This window comes from Schistocerca americana, unplaced genomic scaffold (assembly GCF_021461395.2).
Source record: "Schistocerca americana isolate TAMUIC-IGC-003095 unplaced genomic scaffold, iqSchAmer2.1 HiC_scaffold_33, whole genome shotgun sequence".
In the NCBI taxonomy this organism is placed as follows: Eukaryota; Metazoa; Arthropoda; class Insecta; order Orthoptera; family Acrididae; genus Schistocerca; species Schistocerca americana.
In genome coordinates this window covers 3,937,096-3,957,539 of record NW_025726049.1, presented here as the reverse complement: position 1 = coordinate 3,957,539, position 20,444 = coordinate 3,937,096, and the positions used below count along the sequence as shown (strand labels likewise).

The 20,444-nt window shown below is 40.0% G+C and overlaps 1 protein-coding gene across 1 annotated transcript in view; it reads right to left on the bottom strand.

Moving 5' to 3' along the window:
- LOC124580517 (molybdenum cofactor biosynthesis protein 1-like) overlaps positions 1 to 20,444 on the bottom strand; it is a 74,263-nt gene that overhangs the window by 8,704 nt on the left and 45,115 nt on the right. Inside the window, exon 8 of the mRNA XM_047131264.1 lies at positions 16,838 to 16,923. Coding sequence (XP_046987220.1) covers positions 16,838 to 16,923 — 86 coding nt within the window. The remainder of the gene's footprint in view (positions 1 to 16,837; positions 16,924 to 20,444) is intronic.

The following is a 20,444-nucleotide window of genomic DNA, read 5'->3' as shown; positions in this document are numbered from 1 at the left end:
TCATTATTAAACCTACTCCTGCATTACCCCTATTTGATTTTGTGTTTAGAACCCTGTAGTCACCTGACCAGAAGTCTTGTTCCTCCTGCCACCGAACTTCACTAATTCCCACTATATCTAACTTCAACCTATCCATTTCCCTTTTTAAATTTTCTAACCTACCTGCCCGATTAAGGGATCTGACATTCCACGCTCCGATCCGTAGAACACCAGTTTTCTTTCTCCTGATAACGACATCCTCTTGCGTAGTCCCCGCCCGGAGATCCGAATGGGGGACTATTTTACCTCCGGAATATTTTACCCAAGAGGACGCCATCATCATGTAATCATACAGTAAAGCTGCATGCCCTCGGGAAAAATTACAGCTGTAGTTTCCCCTTGCTTTCAGCCGTTCGCAGTACCAGCACAGCAAGGCCGTTTTGGTTATTGTTACAAGGCCAGATCAGTCAATCATCCAGACTGTTGCCCTTGCAACTACTGAAAAGGCTGCTGCCCCTCTTCAGGAACCACACGTTTGTCTGGCCTCTCAACAGATACCCCTCCATTGTGGTTGCACCTACGGTACGGCTATCTGTATCGCTGAGGCACGCAAGCCTCCCCACCAACGGCAAGGTCCATGGTTCATGGGGGGGGGGGGGGGGGGGGGGGGGGGGGGGGGGAAACATTGTTATGCACTATTAATAAATTTATGTTATGCACTATTAATAAATTTAGCATACACAAAATACCTAATATTGACTGTTGCAACCAAGTACTGTCAAAACTTAAATCTAACATATTTTTACTTACGCTGGCCTAACAGTCTCTGTTAGGAAATTCATCTGTAGAGTAGAAGGCATTGCCTATCAAAAAGTCATTCAAACTCTGTTTAAACTGTGCTTTATCTGAAACCAAGTTTTTAATGGTTGCTGGTAATTTATTGAAAATGTGTGTTCCTGAATATTGGGCCCCCTTTTGGACCAACATAAGTGATTTTAGGTCTTTATGTAGATTGTTCTTATTCCTAGTATTGATAATATGTATTGAGCTATTTGTTGGAAATATAGATATATAACTTGCATCAAATTTCATTGAGGAGTAAGTATACTGAGAAGCAATGGTTGGAATTCAAAGTTCCTCGAATAAGTTCTACACGATGTTCTTCAAAGACTGGTCCCAGATACTCCATTGCACCATTCACCGAACCTGATAACCCCGAGCCGTCAGTAACAAAAATTAAGTCTTGCTTAAGAGATTTACAGCACTACATGCACTTGTTACCAAAGTCTCATTTACTTTTAGAGCTATCTGTTCCACTTCCTTTTTGGCCCCACTTCTCTCTGTCTTCACTATATCCCATACAATTCTTATTTTGTTGCCAGATACAATCATCTTTTTCTCTTAATAAAGTTACTTCGATTTCTGGATTACTTGATTCAATATTTTGCAGTATTCTTTGCAATGCATTACAATTCTAATATCAGAAATGTTCCTAGATAGTAGATACAGTCTCCTTTTTGCCCCACATGATATCTTTATTCCTTGTGTAATCCATGGTTTATCTTTTGACTTCTGTGTGATCTGAGTTACCTTTAGGGGAAAACAATTTTCAAAAGAGGAGGTAACTTTATTAATAAATGCTTTGTATTTTCCATTTGAGTCAGGTAAACATCTCTCCAGTTCATGTCTTTGAGCAATTTCCTGAATTCCTCAATTTCTGGCTTATTTATTATCCTCCTGTACTCAGATTTAATATTTTTTTATCCTGACAAGTTTCAACATTTAACACAGGATGCTGCACGTCGTGATCAGATAGTCCATTTACTATTGGTTTTGTGATATGACTTTTTTCCCCTAGATTTGTTCATAAAGATATTATCAATAGCAGTCTCAGAGCATTTACATATCCTAGCTGCAAAGTTCACAGTAGGAACTAAATTGAATGATAGTGTTAAAAACACCAGCAACCACTATTTCCTCTTCTTTTTTTTTTACACAAGCTATTCCTTTCGCTTTGTGAAATGAAGCACCGCCTAGTTCCAAAACACAGGACTACTATGACAAGGTGAAATGTTCTCAGAGTGCTACATGTATGATAGTAAATGTAATCCGCACTATAGTTGTTTTCTGAGTAGTTATGCTGTGTGTGTTTCATTCAATCAGATGAAATGGAATAAAATCATCAATTTATTTATTTTGGCTCTTTATCACCAAGATACATTCAATGTTGGTTGAGGTTTATCTTTTGAATTCACTCCAGTGTAGATTGTCAAAATTTTATCAGTTGTCAAAGTACTTGTAACACAGTTTCCGAATTTACTGCCATCCAGGAAAGTTTCCCACTCAAATTATTCTCAGAGACTGAGAGCTGGCTGAAACCCAGAGTAGAAAGCTCTCACATATTTAGTGATTAATGGAATATATATCGGAAAGGCAGGTTAGACACTGTAGGAGAGGGAGTGTCCATTGTCTCTATTGAGGTCAAAGCTGATTGTGACACTGAAGTTACCTGGTTGCCTATAACAAGTCTATGTGAAATCACGTTAATTAATGGATGTTTTAATCATCCACCCAGTTCTGCTATGACAGTTTTGGAGCCATTCAAAGAAAGTCTACAGACAGTAGCACGTAAATACCTAGATCATGCAATGCTAGTTGGAGGTTAATTTAGCCTACTGAGTATAGATGGTAGCCTATGGTTTTATTTCAGGGGGTGCAGTCAATCTTGTGAAGCACTTTTGAATGTGGTTTTCGAAAATTGTCTTGAGCACCTAGTTTGGCATGCCACATGCAATGGAAATATCTTAGACCTTGTAGTTACAAACAGCCCAGATATCATCAATGGCTTCAGCATAGAGATGGGGATTAATAATCATGATAACATCATAACAACTAAGATTACAAAAATTAATAAATCAGTCAAGAAGGCTAGGAAAATGTTCATGCCAGAAAGAGCAGATAAGCAGATGTTAGCATCTCACTTAGACAGAACTGACATCACTTAGTTCCATTAAGATGGACATAGAGAGATTATGGTCAAAGCTTAAATAGATCGTGAATTGCACTCTCAACAAGTCTGTACCTAGTAAACGAATTATGGATGCAAAAGAGCCACTGTGGTTTAACAATGAAATTCAGAAAATACTGAGGAAGGAAAAGCTACTGCACTCTTAGTTCAAAAGAGAATGCCAAATGCCAACAAGGAAAGGTTACTACCACTGTCATACCTCAGCAAAAGATCTGGCTGAGAAGCAGGGGAAATTATTGTCCTATGTAAAATCACTAAGTGAGTCAAAGTTTTCCATCAAGTCACTTGACCAGTCTGGTGTGGCAGTAGGAGATAAATGTTTTAAATTTTGCATTCAAGAAAACATTCATGCAAGAGAATCATATAAACATACCGTCATTTGACAATAGCACAAAGACACCTAACAACAATCACCACAAGAGGCCAGCGCTAGCACAAGTTGTTCACATGATATTCGTTGGACTGTTGCCTGTAAACACATGCCATGTCAGTGCTCTTGGAAGAGAGCTGTGGCAGTGACACGGCTCTGTTGTTGTTCCTGTGTAGTGATCTGCAATGACGGGACGGTACAGGGGGGGGGGGGGGGTCGAGATTCAAGCAGTAATTAAGAACTTCATAAAGAAAGGTATGAAAGCGAAGGACATTCATGCCGATTTCCAGAATACACCAGGGGACTCTGCTCCTTTGTCTTCAACTGTTGCCAAGTGGATAAATGAATTTAAATTTGGTCAGGAGAGCTTAGATGATGATCATCCATGAATAGGTCAGCCAAGATGTGTCACTACTCTAGAAATCATTGCAAAAGTGCGCATAATGATCAAGGAGGATCACCAATTTAGAGGGCATGAAATTGCTCACGCTTGCCAGATGTATCTGAAAGGTATTCACAAGATGGGTGCCGCGACTCTTGACGCTGGGTCAAAAACGCATGAGAATGGACATATCACAACAATGTTTGGCCTGTTTTAGGAGAAACAAACAAGATCTCTTGTGCTGGTTTGTGACCACGAAGAAACTTTGTTTTACTACTATACCCCAGAGACAAAGCAACAATCAAAGCAGTGGAAACATGCTGAATCTCCGCCGCCAAACTCCTTCAGCGGGGAAGGACTTGGCGTCAGTGTTCTGGGATGCGCCACCAAATTCCTTCAGCGGGGAAGATCATGGCATCAGTGTTCTGGGATGAGAAGGGGATTCTGTTTGTACATTGTCTCCCCACTGGGCAAACAATTACTGGAGAATACTATGCTAACCTTCTGGACAAATTATAACAAAAGGTATGCGAAAAAGGCCAGGTTTAATAAGGAAGAAAGTCATCTAGCATCAAGCCAATGCACGCTCACACGCGTGTGCCATCGCCATGGTAAAATTACACAAACTAAGGTATGAATTGTTGCCACACGTGCCTCTTCCCTAAACTGAAAATTTTTCTTTGTGGATGAAGATTCACTTAAATGAAGAATTGGTAGCCTGAGTTGACAACTATTTTGTAGGCCTGGAGGAAAATCATTGTCGAGATGGGATCAAGGTATTGGAACACTGCTGGACCAAGTGAATTAATCTACAAGCAGGGTACATTGAAAAACAAAAAAGTTTCAGTGACATAAGTACTTTTTTTCTATTCTGTTTCAAGAACTTTTCAAACCACCCTCGTAAGCATCCCTGACACCTGAAATAATTAAAAACAAATAAGTCGCCAGTTGCAGATGGAATCTCAATTTGGTTTTACAAAGAGTGCTATATGGCACTAGACCCTTACTTAGCTTGTATTTATTGTGAATCTCTCACCCAGCAGAAAGACCTAAGCAACTGGGGAAAAAAATACAGAGGCGTCTCCTGTAAATACGAAGGGCGAAAGAACAGACCTACGAAATTACAGACCAATCCGTAACATCAGTTTGCTGCAGAATTCTTGTACATATTCTGGGTTTGAATCTAATCAGTTTCATAGTGACCAATAAGTTTATGTCCACAAATCAGTACAAAGCATCACTCATGGGCAACTCAGCATGCTCTTTTGTCATACGACGTCTGTTCAAAAAATTCCAGAACTTTGTCCACAAAATTTTCTATGCTTATCTTTTAGTTACTATGGATTGTCTCCTTCGAAATACTCTCCTCCACAATTGATACACTGCTCCCAATATCATTTCCACTTCCAGGAGCAGTCTTGACACACCTCTTGCTGGGTCGCATAAAGTGCTGTCTGCGAATTTTCTTTTATCTCATCTACCATTGCAAAACTTCATCCTTTTCAACTTTGGAAATAAAAAGAAGTCTGCAGGGGTCATACTATTCTCACATGGAACATCTCATTCTCTTTTGTGAGATCCAAAAAGTTTTTATGGTTTTGACTCATGAGCCGTGGAATGAACTTGGCGGCAACACAATGCATTCCAAGATGCTGTGTCATTTCAAAACATGATCCAATTGAAATGTTACATTCTTCTACAATCTCTCGGACAGTGAATCTTCGACTGGCACACACAATTTCGTTGACGTTCCTGACACAAGCATCATCAGGGGACATCTAAGAGCGTCCTGAACAAGGATCATTTTTGACTTTTGTAAAGCCATTTTTAAAACGTGTGAATAATACGTAACACCGAGTATGGCTTAAGCACTCATCGCTATAGGCTCCCTGCATCATTTGGTGTGTCTCTGTAAAGGTTTTCTTGAGTTTCACGCAAAATTTAATGCAGATGCATTGCTCCTCTAACTTTGCCATCACAAAATTCACAAACCCAGATTCCATATTTCTTGATTTCTGAGAAGCATTTGACATAGTGCCTCACTGCAGACTTTTAACAAAGGTACAAGCACATGGAATAGGTTCCCAGACATGTGAGTGGCTCAAAGACTTCTGAAGTAATAGGACCCACTACATTATCCCGACGGTGAGTGTCCATCAGTGACTAGGGTATCATTAGGATCGTTCCAGGGATGTGTGCTAGGAGCGCTATTACTCATATTTTCTATGTGCATAACTGATCTGATGGACAAAGTGGACAGTAATCTATGGTTGTTTGCTGATGATGATGTGGTGTATGGAAGGTGTCATTGTTGAGTGATTTAGGAGGATAAAAGATGACTTGGACAAAGTTCCCAGTTGGTGCAATAAATGACAGCTAACCCTAAATGTAGAAAAGTATAAGTTACTGCAAATGAGTTGGAAAAACAAATCCATAATGCCAGAATCCTGCATTAGTAGTGTCATGAATGAAGAAGTCATATTGTTTCAATATCTGGACATAACTTTGCAATGTGATATGAAATGGAACAAACTTGTGAGGGTCATGGTAGGGAAGGTGAATAATCATCTTTCGTTTGTTGGGTGGATTTTACTAGTGTGGCTCAGCTGTGATGGACATCACATATAGGGTGCTAGTGTGATCTCTTCTTGAGTACAGTTTGAGTGTCTGGGATCCACAAGGGGTCAAATTAAAGCAGACATTGAGGTATTTCAGAGGCAGGATACTAGATTTGTTAACAGTAGGTTGAAACAACAACATACAAGTATTATGGAGATGTTTCTGGAACTCAAATGGGAATCCCTGGAGGGATTTTGAGGAACACTGTGCTGACTGCAGAACAATTCTGCTTGCACCAACATACATTACGCATAGGGACCACGAAGATAAGAGATGACAAATTAGGACTCATAGAGAGGCATATAGACATTCACTTTTTCCCCACTCGATTGGCAGATGGAACGGGAAAGGAACTGACTACAGTCGAATTAAAATTACTTGATAGTTGGCACTTCAAACGCCAATAAGAGTTGTCAGCGTCACACTTGAACTGTCTGCTGTTGCCAAACTCCACCAAAATTGTCCAGTCACTTCCAATTCCTGGTACAGCATTCTTTCTTGATGTATTTGTATCCCGAATTATGAGCCCGACACTTTTATTATGTATTTCATGACACATGATAACTACACCAAAAACAACACACATTAACAATGCTAATGAAAGACACATATTTCATTCATAGCACTAACCAAACACTACTGAATAAATCAGCACAAGGTGTAATTCAGTATCATACTTATAGTTATCATATTCACAGAGATCATCTTACATTAGATAAGCTTTTCACTATACTGCGTGAAACTGAAATTTTTAAGGTTGCAATTCATAGTTGGAACTGGGTCACTACATTCACATATATAAATACTTCATGCAGTGCTGTGGCATAGCACAATGGTTGGCAGATTAATCTAATGTGTAGCATGTCGTAGGTTTGAATCTCATCAATGTAGCAAAATTTTTAATTCTAAATCTAACCAAATGAGTGTGATTATTATTTTCATTCAATTAATTGGTTTAAATGTATTTTTTTATTTTTAATACTTCGCTGCATCATTTTTCATCATTGTTTTGACTGTTCTATTTGGTCTTATTTTTCATCTTGTCATTATTTCTTCATTTGGAATCTGTCTCAGTCATCTATAATCCACGACTAAGGGCCCACACGGACTGTTCACTGGTTTCAAACATGGCAGCATGTGCAGCTAGTTTAAGGATAGTTACAGGTAACAAATGACACGGAGAAATTTCAATTTGCTTTCAGCCCTGAAATTGAGTTTTTGTTGTCTTGAGTTTACCCTTAAGGGTTAGCTTTAATCGCCATGAACAAAGGGATAATGATATTAGTACTGCTGCAGACTGTTGACCACAATTTTCTCAGCTGGGTTAGGACACAAGTTTACAGTCAGGGATACAAAACGCGTTGTCTGCCCCAGTTCAGTCACTGGTCACTTTAAATCAATAGTCAACAGAGTATCCAACATTTCTGACATACCTTGCACCAGCCACTAGAAAAATTGCTCTGTGTTAAACATTTAACATAATTTGTGAAGTGAGCCGCTTGTTTGTTGTCACCTGTAACCAAACGGTAGCTGGTAGCCAATATGGCAACATTGTTGCAGCAAGTGATTGATGTCAACTATCAAGTAATTTTATTCAGACTACTGTAGTGAGACAGGGTACCTTCAGCCATGCACCATATGGTGGCTAGTGGAGTATGTATGTAGATGTGGAATCAGTCTTTCCTTCTCATCCCATCTGGAAAGTCTCCCCTGATCTGCAGTTCTGGGTAACTTTCTCAAAATCTAACCTTTTTCCTAGACCTATCCTTCACCCCTCTTCCTTCCACTTCAACCCTTCTGCCTGAAGAATGAGCTACTGGCTCTGAAAGCTCGCCTAATTATAATCTTCTTTTATGTGTGTGTTCTGCCGCCACTTAGCGAGTAGATTGTTTATCTATCCAATTCAATTATCATGTAATCAAAAGCTGCATTTAACATGCCAAGTCTCTTTTACCAATCATTTTTAATATGTCCTACAGAATGTGCTGTCTACCCTGTCCTTTTTTGAGATTACTGTTTTGCTGTACTTTTCTACAGGCATCATCTTACTTATTAGGAGTCAGTTCATTCATGTTGTTGTTGTTGTGGTCTTCAGTCCTGAGACTGGTTTGATGCAGCTCTCCATGCTACTCTATCCTGTGCGAGCTTCTTCATCTCCCAGTACCTCCTGCAACCTACATCCTTCTGAATCTGCTTAGTGTATTCATCTCTTGGTCTCCCTCTACGATTTTCACCCTCCATGCTGCCTTCCAATGCTAAATTTGTGATGCCTTGATGCCTCAAAACATGTCCTACCAACCGATCTCTTCTTCTAGTCTAGTTGTAGAGCTGCATGTCCTCGGGAAAAATTATGGCTGTAGTTTCCCCTTGCTTTCAGCCGTTCGCAGTACCAGCACAGCAAGGCCATTTTGGTTAATGTTACAAAGCCAGATCAGTCAATCATCCAGACTGTTGCCCCTGCAACTACTGAAAAGGCTGCTGCCCCTCTTCAGGAACCACATGTTTGTCTGGCCTCTCAACGGATACCCCTCCATTGTGGTTGCACCTACGGTACGGCCATCTGTATCGCTGAGGCACACAAGCCTCCCCACCAACGGTAAGGTCCATGGTTCATGAGGGGAGTTCCTTCATAGTCAACAGTTAAGGAATGGGTGGCTGAATTCATATGTGGCATATGTCTGTAAGATGACTCATGAACAATTTCCTAGAATTACAATCAAATATGAAAATGCTGAGAAAGAACACAGTGTGATATTGCAAGATCAGTAATTAAAAAGATGTGCAAAACAGTTGATGCCGTGGCTGCACCAGAAAGTGAGTGGCATATCTGTTGAAGCCTCACTACAACCTAATGTGAAAAACAATTTGGGACAATCTGACACACAACTGATTCTATGCACCAATCTGTTCCCGTGGATGAGAGATGACCGAAATGAAACAGCAGTTGCACAAAAATAGCCAAGGTGACTTCATCAGAGAGAAAGAGTGGTCATTGTTTTCTAGGATGCAAAAGGGATTTGTATTTTAGATTAGCTTGCAAGACTGAAACAATACCTCACAAATACTATGCAAGTATTCTGACTCAACTGGATGAAAAAATATGGAGCCAAGACCCAGGGGGAAAAAAAAAAGTTTATCGTCAGTGAAATGCATATGGTCACAAAGGCACTTTCACAATAGGAAAACTGGGAGTTTCAAGTGTGAAGTCTTCAAATATCTATTCCATTCTCCAATTTTTTCACATTCTGACTTTAGCTTCTTCTTCTTTTCTTTTTGTATGAATGATTCACTTAAGACTATATGCGTCACAGCTCAAAACCATTTTGTGAGTCAACAACTGGATATGTTTTCACTGCTCTGTCTCTTGTAACTCTGTTGGACATGGAGGTAGCAAATGAGGATGTAGGATGTTCATGACATACTGCTGTGCTGTCAGAGTGACCTGAAGTCATATCCGATGCTGCCCCACACGCCCTCTCCCTATGTCGTTGTCATACTGACTGACAACTGCAATCGCGGGTCTTGCAGAATGTGACTCACTGCTGATCACATGACAGGTGCAGGTGTGAAAGGGTTACAATGTGCTCAGTGTACATTACAGCGATTCTCCCATGGGCTCGTCAGACACGGTCAACTGGAAGCTTGCTGACAAGCACGCTGCCCTTACGTTCCCAAGCAGTCCAACATGGGGCCACTACCACATGTGAATGTCTCACAAATCTGCATATTGCATAATTCAATCAGCCTGGCAAATGGAGACACACAATTAGGCCCCTTCAAATTTTGTTACATGCTGATAATGCTGACTCACAGAAGTACAGGGCATCTGTGTCCTTCACAGGGATCACTCAACATCTTACACTCTTCACATCTCTTATAGCTCCTACCATTCATGGTAACAATCCAAGACACAAACAAAGCTAATGCAATCTGGTGGCCTTTGTATCCATTTCAGAGAGTTGCGACTCTCATAATTTACCACTGGTATGCACACTCGTGAAACTACGTTGCTTCAGGGAGCTTCCCTTTTTTTTCTTCAAGCAGTTTAGTTCTTTGAATCCATTTTTCTTGTAGCTCAGAATAATTATTTTATTGTGTAGCAAACATACAGACTAGCATTCTGCTCTGAGCTGTCGGAGTTGGCGGTCATGTGTGTGTGAGGTGTGCTTGCTTGTGTGAATGAATGGTGTGTATTTCTATTTCTTTTTCTGATGAAGGTTGTGGCCAAAAGCTTATGTGTAAGTGTCTTAACTGTGCCTGTCTGCATTTTAACGTGCCATCTTTATGGTAATTAGCACTCTATCTTTTCCTACACTGCTGATATTCCAACCTGGAGTTTCCATTGTTTGAACTTACGGTCTACTGTTTTATTTTGCAGTGCACTTCTACAAGTGTAATACACAAATGTTGCCTTAGGAAAGAGTCACAATAACATCCATGTCTACCGTTTGCTATTTTTTACTAAATAGCATGTCACACTCGAAATTTAACTTAGCCAATGAAATAAGTTTGAAGATTTATTGTGTGTAAAAGACACTATGGCCCACTGTGTGGGAAATGTGGGAAGTTCTGTGCAGAGACGGAGTTATCCACAGACGTGGTAAGTCTGGGGAGCTATACGGGTGTTAAAACATCGCCACCTGCTGGGATGAGGGGCCACTTACTCTGTGGTGGCGCTGTGCCAGCAACGAGCTCGACCCATTGATTAGCACCACACATGACAATGACCAACCAGCTGCTTCTCTGTGCAGAGATATAAAATTTATCGATTTTGGACGTCGGGTGACAATCTGTCACATGGAGAACAATGTTTACTCTGGCAATTTTAACACTAATCTAGTGTTCTGCAACATATTAATGTGAAATGTTGTCTATGATGTTGAAGCGTGTAAGTTAAACTGATATCTGAGAATTTGTTGTTTTTGTGGCACTATCTGCAAAATGACCTCTCTTGCAGCTCCAAGCATAAATGTCAAGTGAAGAAGAATAATTAGCACAGCACACTGGAACCGAGTAGGGATCCGGTTTACTGCTCGGCCACTAAATTAGCATATTGTGAGTACACCAGAATAGACGCTGTACACACTTGCATATACTACATACACAAGTACAAGCATCGATCAAGCTACTGTGAAACTGCACTCTGTGTGACTCATCACTACATCAGAATACTGTAAATGTAGTGATTCCAATTTCTTAAGGTCTCTTCCTGTTTGTTTTCATCAGTTGGATCTTATTTTTCAAGTATGTGGGAATCCAATGAGCTGCCTGTTTGGACACATTCTTTCTGTATGTCCCACAAGTTGGATTCTTTGGAGACACATTGTAACAAGAGTTTTTAGGAATTTGATGGAGATTTCACGCTGGGTTCTGTGTGATGTGTTCCATCTTTTATTCTTGGGCCTAAGATTTTTACTACAATTTTACATTCTTCTAATTCAGTTTGCTGTTTTCATGTCTTGTGTTGGACAAAGAGTCTCTCTCATGCATAAAGAAATTCTAATTTGATCACTGTTGTACAATGTTAGATTTTAAAGTTCCAGGAAAAATACTTTTAGTTAACTGAGAGACAGTTTGTATTTTCTGAAGTCTGTATTCTATGGCCTTCTTTTCATTATGATGTTCAGTGGTCTTTTTCACCTAATTATTTAAACTCTTTAACACCAAATACTATGTTGTTGCCTATATAAGTTCAACTAGTGCCATTTTGGTATCAGCCAAGAATTTTTTCTCCAGGTGAAATCAGTAGTCCAATTTTCCTAGCTTGCTCCCTTAATATTTCAAATTGCTTTAGCACATCAGTAATGTTTTTGTCAATTAGTATTATGTCATCGGTATAGGTTACACAATATAATTCTATCTTTAAGTTTACGTTCTAGTCAGTGTAATAGTGTACCTGCTCTTCTCCATTACCTTACCATTTTCTTAGGGGCATAGTTGAATAGCAATGTGATATGCCATCCCATTTTCATATTCTTATGTCTGTCTTAAATTACACTGCTTGAAAAAAAGTGAGACACTCAGAAGGTGGGGAGAAAACAAATTGAAACATAGCGAATTTAGAGGATATGTGATGTTATTTCAGTGATAACAAAACAGAGTCAAATTTACACAGAACTTATCAGTTTGAGCCCACTTATCAATACAGCAATGCACCCTGTCTGGCCTGGACAGTGCGGGAGGATGTCGTAAAGCTGCTGCATACCCTCCTGAGAAAGGTGATCCACAACTGTTGTAACTGGACATTGCAATCATGGATACAGGCAGTGGGACGGAGTTGACGTCCATGTTGGTCCCATAATGTTCTATCGGGGACAGATATGGGGATTTTGCTGGCCACAGGAGTATATCAACATCGCACAGACAATTTAAAGAGACACATACTACATGTGGACAAGCACTGGCCTGTTGAAAAATAGCACCACAATACTATTACACACTGCTGTACCATCAGAGTTCCCTCGGCCATTACAAGCCGTGACTTGAAGTCATACCCAATGGCTCCCCACACCATGGGACTCCTTTGTGACCCCCCCCCCCCCCCAAAAATGTGGAATAATGGGACCTCTCCCAATCTCCCCGGGTCACTGTCAAACTTCTCCACGATAGTCATTTGGAGCAGTGCAGGACTGGGACTCATTAGTGAACATAATGTGACACCATTCATTAGCAGTCCATACTTCTCGATCATGGCACCACTTCGCATGCAGTCATTTGCTTGAGTGTTAATGGCAGCCTATGCGCAGGATGGCAATGCCATAGTCTGGCTGCTCCTAGCTGTATGACACAGCATGTTGCAAGGAGTCTATTACAGTGAACTCCTGTTTATCCGAAATGATCAGGACGGTGGCCGGTTCCGATAACGAAAATTTCAGATAAATCAAAGTCCCCCTGTTTTCACATGTGAACACTACAAATTGTGTCAATATTGCGAAATACGATCATAAAACGTGCGTAGGGTATGTAAAACGTTTCTGATACGGTTGCAAATAACCCTGTACTTTTTTACTGAAAAAATTGTGTTGACATGTTAAAAAGGCACCAAACTATGAAAACTCAAAGTTTTTAAATGCTGTATAACAAAGCTCGTTTATTTTGCATTCTTACAGAAAAAAATCTCCCTTATTTGGCAGCAGGAAAAAACAGGAGTTTTAATTTTATTACCTGCTCTTTTGAATAAAAAATAAACTACTGAACAAAATTGTGAAACAAATCTAGAGATTACTCAAAGGAACGAAAAGTCTGTCTAGAGGAACTTTCAAGAAAATTAAAAAAAAGAAACCTTTTAAGTTATGGACATAGAAGTTCTAGGATGCTTCATTAGAGTTTATTTTTTGGTAACGAAGTCACGAATGTCTTTTTTTTTTTTTTGTTTTTTTGCTTGAGTAACTATTGCTGCAACAATACATCTCCAACATTGAAATCAAACTATTTCAGGATAAATCGTCTCCTCCTGTTGGCTGATGTACTCCAGGGCAGTTTGGATCACTTCGTAACAGAATGTGTGAGGAATATTTTTCTCTGATTCATCATCAGAAACATAGTCTTCTAACGCTTTATGATCGGTCACAATTTGGACGATTTCATCCTCAGTCACATGAAAAAATGCCATTTTCCATCCACTCTTCAATGTCTTCGAAGTGTGTGTCTTTACAACCAGCTTCTCCAGTAAATTCACCAAAATTATGTCAGCTTGAGTTTCGGTGTTGCCTCCTCCTTCCCACGACTTAGGTTGCCTTACGATCTAAGAGTTTTTTCCAAGACCTAACAAGAGGAACTGGAGGAATTAGATTCCAAGCTTCAGCAATCAATGAATGACACTTAAAACATCGATTTTTTTAAGAGCTTCCACAAAATCATCTGCAGCATCAATCACACCTATTAAGTATTCCAGCATCTTGCGTCTGTAATGTTTTTCTATCGCCTCAAGAATACCTTGGTCCATCGGTTGACATAGAGATGTGACATTTTGTGGGAGAAATACAACTTTGATATCCCCATCTTGCAGATCACCTGGGTGATAAGGAGCATTATCCACAAGAAGTAGCGCTTTTCAAGGAAGTCCTTTTCCTTCCATGTAATTTACTACAGCTGGAACAAACTCTGCCTGGAACCACTCTCTGAAGATGGCACTGTTCATACATGCCTTAAGACTGATTCGTGTACCTCAGTGGCAAAGCTGGTTGGTTGGTGTCTAAATGCTCTTGGTGTTTTGGATTTGCCAATTAAAGTAAGACACAGTTTATGATTGCCAGTGGCATTACTGCAAGTGAGGACAGTAAATCTTTCTTTGATTTTTTTGTACCCGGAAGCCATTTCTTCTTCTTTAGAGGCAAGGGTTTTCGTTGGCAGCATTTTGTAATTCAACTCAGTCTCATCACATTTGTAAAGTTGATTGCCAGTATAACCTCCTTTGTCAATGATTGTGTGCAGTTTCTTCTTAAAATCAGCGTAGCAGCTTCATCCCCAGATAATGATTTGGCACTGATGGCAATTTCATGAATGCCATGCCGCTTCTTGAAACAATCCTGCCGGCCATTACTTCCGAGGAATTCTTGCTTCTTTCCTTCAATCAGCTCATCAGCTCATTTTGACAAAGTAGAGGACGTGTAACTGACACATCTTTGGCTCTTATTTATTCGTGCCACAAAAATAATGCCTCTTCTAACTGAGGATGTGCACCTTTTCTCATTGTTTTTCAAGATTTCACTGCGCTGCCCAATGCTTGGATGGAACAAAATTTTTCAATTCCTGATCGATTTGTCTTCCGATCAGTAATTGTACTCCTACTCTGCAGCAACTTTTGTGGGTGGCTCACCAGCATCAATTCTCTGCAAAGTGTGAAGCTCTTTTTCCAACAAGATCACATTCGTTTTATGTTTTGTGCCCGTAGTCACGTTCAGTGTTCTTTTTACAGACACTCGACTGAGTCCTTTATGGTTTTTGGCCCCTTTTATCTCTGGACACTTTAAGGCACATAGTGGGAGCACAAAACCTCAAATCAGAAACACACAGATGCAAAACTTGACAACACTCGAGATGCACTAGACAAACTTTTGATTTTTGAAACCAGGCTGTGGCAGCCATCAAATGAAAGCATTCGATACATCTATGCCATTTCCTCTGTTCTACCCAAGCCCACGTGGCAACACAACAGGGTGTTGTACGTTCACTGTTAAACACTCAGCTTTGGTGTACCGACAACAAGTGGAAAGTGTTAGGCGGCGCACTCTAATTGTCGGTTTCGACAGGGCTACGTTGCGCTGCATAGAACAATACTGTATGTACTGTACTTCCAAGGAGTTCCAATAGATGGCAGTGGCATACGAATAAGAAACACACTAGAGCTTCAACCAACACACGCACGAATTGATGATACTTGGACTTTTGACACGCACCAGTGCACTGATTAGCAGTAGATTGCCAAAAAACACTAGCAAATGCTTGGCTCCAGGTGCATGCAAATTGAAACTTGTCAAGCGTCAATCTAGCTAGCCAAAAGTGTAGCTGCACGAGAGTTTACTGTACTTGTTCTCAGATGGCAGTCACAGACATGAACAGATTACAATGTACTCAGTACACTACACAGTGATGCTCCCTTGTAGCGGTCTGATGTAGTCAACTGGAAGATTGATGATGAGTATGCCCTTACTTTCCAACATCAGGCCACTGTCAGATCCAAATACTCCAAAAATACAGATGTTGCAAGGTTTAACCAGGCGACCAAATGGACATCCACAATGAGGTTTCTTTCAAACTCTCATCAGATAATGCTGTCTCACACCAATATGCAGCACCTTCATATCCTCCAGAGTGATGATTCAACATCTGACGCTATTCACATCCCTTATGTACCACACGATGCTTGCTAAACAGCAATAAAAACAAAGAACACTAATGAAGAATGAAGGAAAAGACAGACTGTTACTTACCATAAAGAAGATACCTTAGGCTGCAGATGGGCAGAATTAAAAGAAACTTACACAAAGCTTTCAGCCACAGCCTTCATCAGTAAGTAGTAATCTGTCTTTTCCAACATTGTTGATATTCCTACTGGAGTTTCCATTGTTTCAAGGACACTGACGCTTTTCTGTGAGTGTTTCCTTTATGATGTTTTCTGCATTTTAGCTATTTTTAAAAAAAGAAAAAAAAAGAAAGAAAGAAAAAAAAAAGATTTGTTGCTGGAAAACTTCTGAAGTCCAATAAAGGAGTTACAACAGCCATATATGGTTATCTGGTGGACCTTGCAGAACCAAATTCTAGGGCTGAAATGTACTGTTGACCAATGGGCATTAATCAGAATGAATACTAAATAAAAAATTAAATCCAATTTTACACAAAAAACTCAGGTTCTATCACTGTTGTTTTTCGTTCTGTTTTGCTCTTATGTTTGCTATGACTTGTTAAGCAGAAATTTTCTTTCTATCTATAGAGTTACATTTGCTGTAATGTATCTTACCTGCATGTTGTTTCTTCTTTCTTCTCACTGCTGCCCCAATCATGGCAAGCAAGTCATCCTCACTGCATTTGCTTCGTATTGCATCTCTGAAACAACAGTTAAAACACCCGTTAAACAGTACCAGGCCAACACCACACAGTGAAATGTTGGTACACTAAAAAGGAAGAAAAACTTTGCAGAAATCTTCAACAGTAATCTTGTAGTCTGCAGTAGGCAACAGCAGGATAACAAACCCACTGGACAAAAATGGGAAAGTCATGATAGAAGTTACTTTTATTTTTATAAATAAACAGGTATCTTACACAAATGCTCAAGAGTATACATAGGATCTCGGGCTGAAGAGGTGGAGCAGAAACTGACATTAGTTTTGTTGAAGAGGGAGTAGTGGAACACAGCACAATTTCTTGCAAAATGAAGCCAAATTTATTGATAAACTGTTAATTAATTGCGAAGCTCACTAATGTGACCATTTTACAATAGGTACTTACTGCTTGGAGTATATGTGACTTTTCAGGCTTGCCTGATAGATCTGTTGCAAAAACACTTTGGGTTCCCCACCAGAGAACATTATGCAAGTCCCTCCCTCAATATTTCAGTGACACAACGTTTTGGAATCTTCAGGTGATGGTGATTTCCACCATCACTGCTGCAAGATGGAACTGGCAATTTCCACATGACAGCTTCGAAATTTATCATGTGGATGACTATGACCATCATATTTAGAATTCAGAGGATTTCATAGAATACCTGAAAATGCTTAAACTAGAACTTTCAGATCTTTTAGTTAGCTCAAATGTTATATCATTACTTACAAAAGTGCCCTGCAGCCCTCATTAGAGGTTATTAGCAGCAAGTTTGAGAAAGAAATTGTGGTGCTGTTTAAAAATGTGCATACCTCATCCTATTTCTTATGTAACACCAACTACTTTAATCAAGTGGACAGTGTTCCCATGGGAGATCCTCTATTTCCCTTAGTAAATATCCAACATTCCTCCTTCTGGCAGAATGCTGAAGAGACATTTGTGGTGTGGCCCACATAATACAGACACTACCTATGTTCCTGCAGCATTTGCACTCGGTCCATCTAAATATTCAGTTCACTGTGGAAGTACAAAAAGATAGCAGCTTACCATTCCTGGATGTCACGGTTAGAAGAAAAGCTGACAGAACACTGGGGCTTAGTCTCTACTGCAAACTGATACACGCAGAGTTATATTTGCGGTCCAAAAGTTGCCGTCACCCTGCACAATGTGGTGGTGTCTTACACTCCCTGGCACATAGAGCACACGTGATCTCAGATACCGACAGTCTGCCTGGTGAACTGTAACACCTAAGAACAGTGTTCCAGCAGAATGTTTATTCTTGTAAACAGATTTGCAATGTGTTCTGAGCAAAGCAAGTTCAGTGTAGGGATGTAAATGAAGTTACTTAGACAAGCACTGCAAATGGCTTTCCTACCATATTTCAGCGGCATGTTTTCAAAAATAGAAAGAATCACTAAGAGAAACAGAATCAAGTGTGTTTTTTGTCTACCAGCAAAACTAAGGAATTGTTTGTGTTCAGTTAAAGACAATCTTGACCTTAGAAAACACAGATCATATATAAGATCTGATGCCATTATGGGAAATCTTATATAGGGCAGACACCTCACATTGTGCAAGAACACTGTGTTCAACAGCGCTGACAAAAATGCCACCCAGTAAATTAGTGGTAGCAGAGCACTGCCTGAATACAGGGCACCACATGTTTCCCAAGAGGACTGAAATTTTATTCTCAGGATCATCACTCTAGGATTGTGTTTTTAAGAATGAGGCATGTATCCATACGGTGGGCAATCTTACCAACAGGAATATGGAATTTTGACTAAGCACTGCCCAGAATCCAGCACTGACTGCCATGAAATTAAAACAGTAGAAACCAGATCCTCCGATGTATGACCTGATGCAGCACCTTGCAGAGAGTTAATTCAGCGTTTAACCACACGAGTGTCCAGAAGTGCAGTCATTGCCCACAACACATAAGCAGAAGGCTACTATGAATGGCATTTCCATCCAACTGGGAGTGCCTTCGTACTCCTGCTTCTAGCCTGACAAATTTCAATTCTGCTGTGCAAATATCACCAGTCACATCTTGCAGCAGTGATGACAGGACCCACCACTACCTGAAGATGACGAACAGTTGTGTTGCTGAAATATTGTGAGGCTTGCACAAAGTTATTCAGTGGAAAATCTGAGAAGATTCGTATACATTATTTTTCTGTGACGCAGGTAATGTGCAGCCAAATATGATAATTTTCTGCATTTGCCTTTTTGTACATTTCAAAATACCCCAAAAATTGGCGAGAAACACTGAACATATGACATAACCAGATGACATACCCCACAGCATGTGCAGCAGTCGGGGTTGAGTGTAAAGGAATGATTGAGCAATGCAATACTTTCATTTGAGCAAACAGAGCAAATTTCGAAAACATTTTGTAAATATGATCTGTTGTAAATGTAGATGTTACAAAATTACTGTCCCTGCTGTAATCAAGCAAAAGCAGTTCTGATTTTGTGTTTTTTGCTTCTGTCCTCTTTTTGTTTACAGACATTAGTTAGTAAAGAAAACATAGGTCATTTAATGGCAATGATGCTATTCTGAAGTTTATACTCATCTACTTTTTATGCAACACGGTAGGTTTTGATTTGTACTGTACTTTGCAAGAAATCAAGGAAACTGCAAGATCGGTAAATAAAATAATAAACTTCAATATAAATACATAATTGTTAAACACAATGAAAAAATACTGCCTGCCAGATGCAAGACTCAAATCCTGAACGCCATCACTAAAGTCGCACATGTGTGTCCGTAGCCACAATGATATGAATACTTGACTTGGGTTGGGATGATCAAGTGTGACAGACCGAGAGGCTCTACCACTGCAAGCATGACAAGGTACATCATCTGGTGACATTTATCATTCACTTTTGACACATTTCCCAACATTTGTATCGTATCCAACATTTGTGATCCCATGTGTCTTGTATTAAATTACTTGTCTCAGGGTCATCTACAGTGCTTTGGAGGTTTTTAAATGTTAATACGCATCACCCTGTCTGTGTGTGTGTGTGTGTGTGTGTGTGTGTGTGTGTGTGTGTGTGTGTGTGTGTGTGTGTGTGTTTATATATATGAAACAAATACTAACAAAGAGATAGAGGGCCTGGCCAGTACTCACCTCAGCTCAGTACAGCCGATACATACACAAAACAGAACAGAAAATTGACGTATCCTAGCTTTCGGAACTTCGTTCCTTCATCAGGGAGGAGAGAGGGGAAAAAAGGGGAAGAAGGGAAAGTGGATTCAGGTTTTGCATCGGGGTCGGTTACAGGGGTAGGAACCACTGGGTAGAGAAGGTGGTCTGGGAATATTGTAGGGTTTGACAAGGATGATACGGAGGTTAGGGGGTTGGCAAAAGGCAACTCTGGGTGGTGTGGGGAGAATATTGTCAAGGGATGATCTCATTTCAGGGCTTGACTTGAGAAAGTCATATCCCTGGCGGAGTAATTAGTTGATGTATTCGAGGCCAGGATAATATTGGGTGACAAGGGGGATGCTTCTGTGTGGT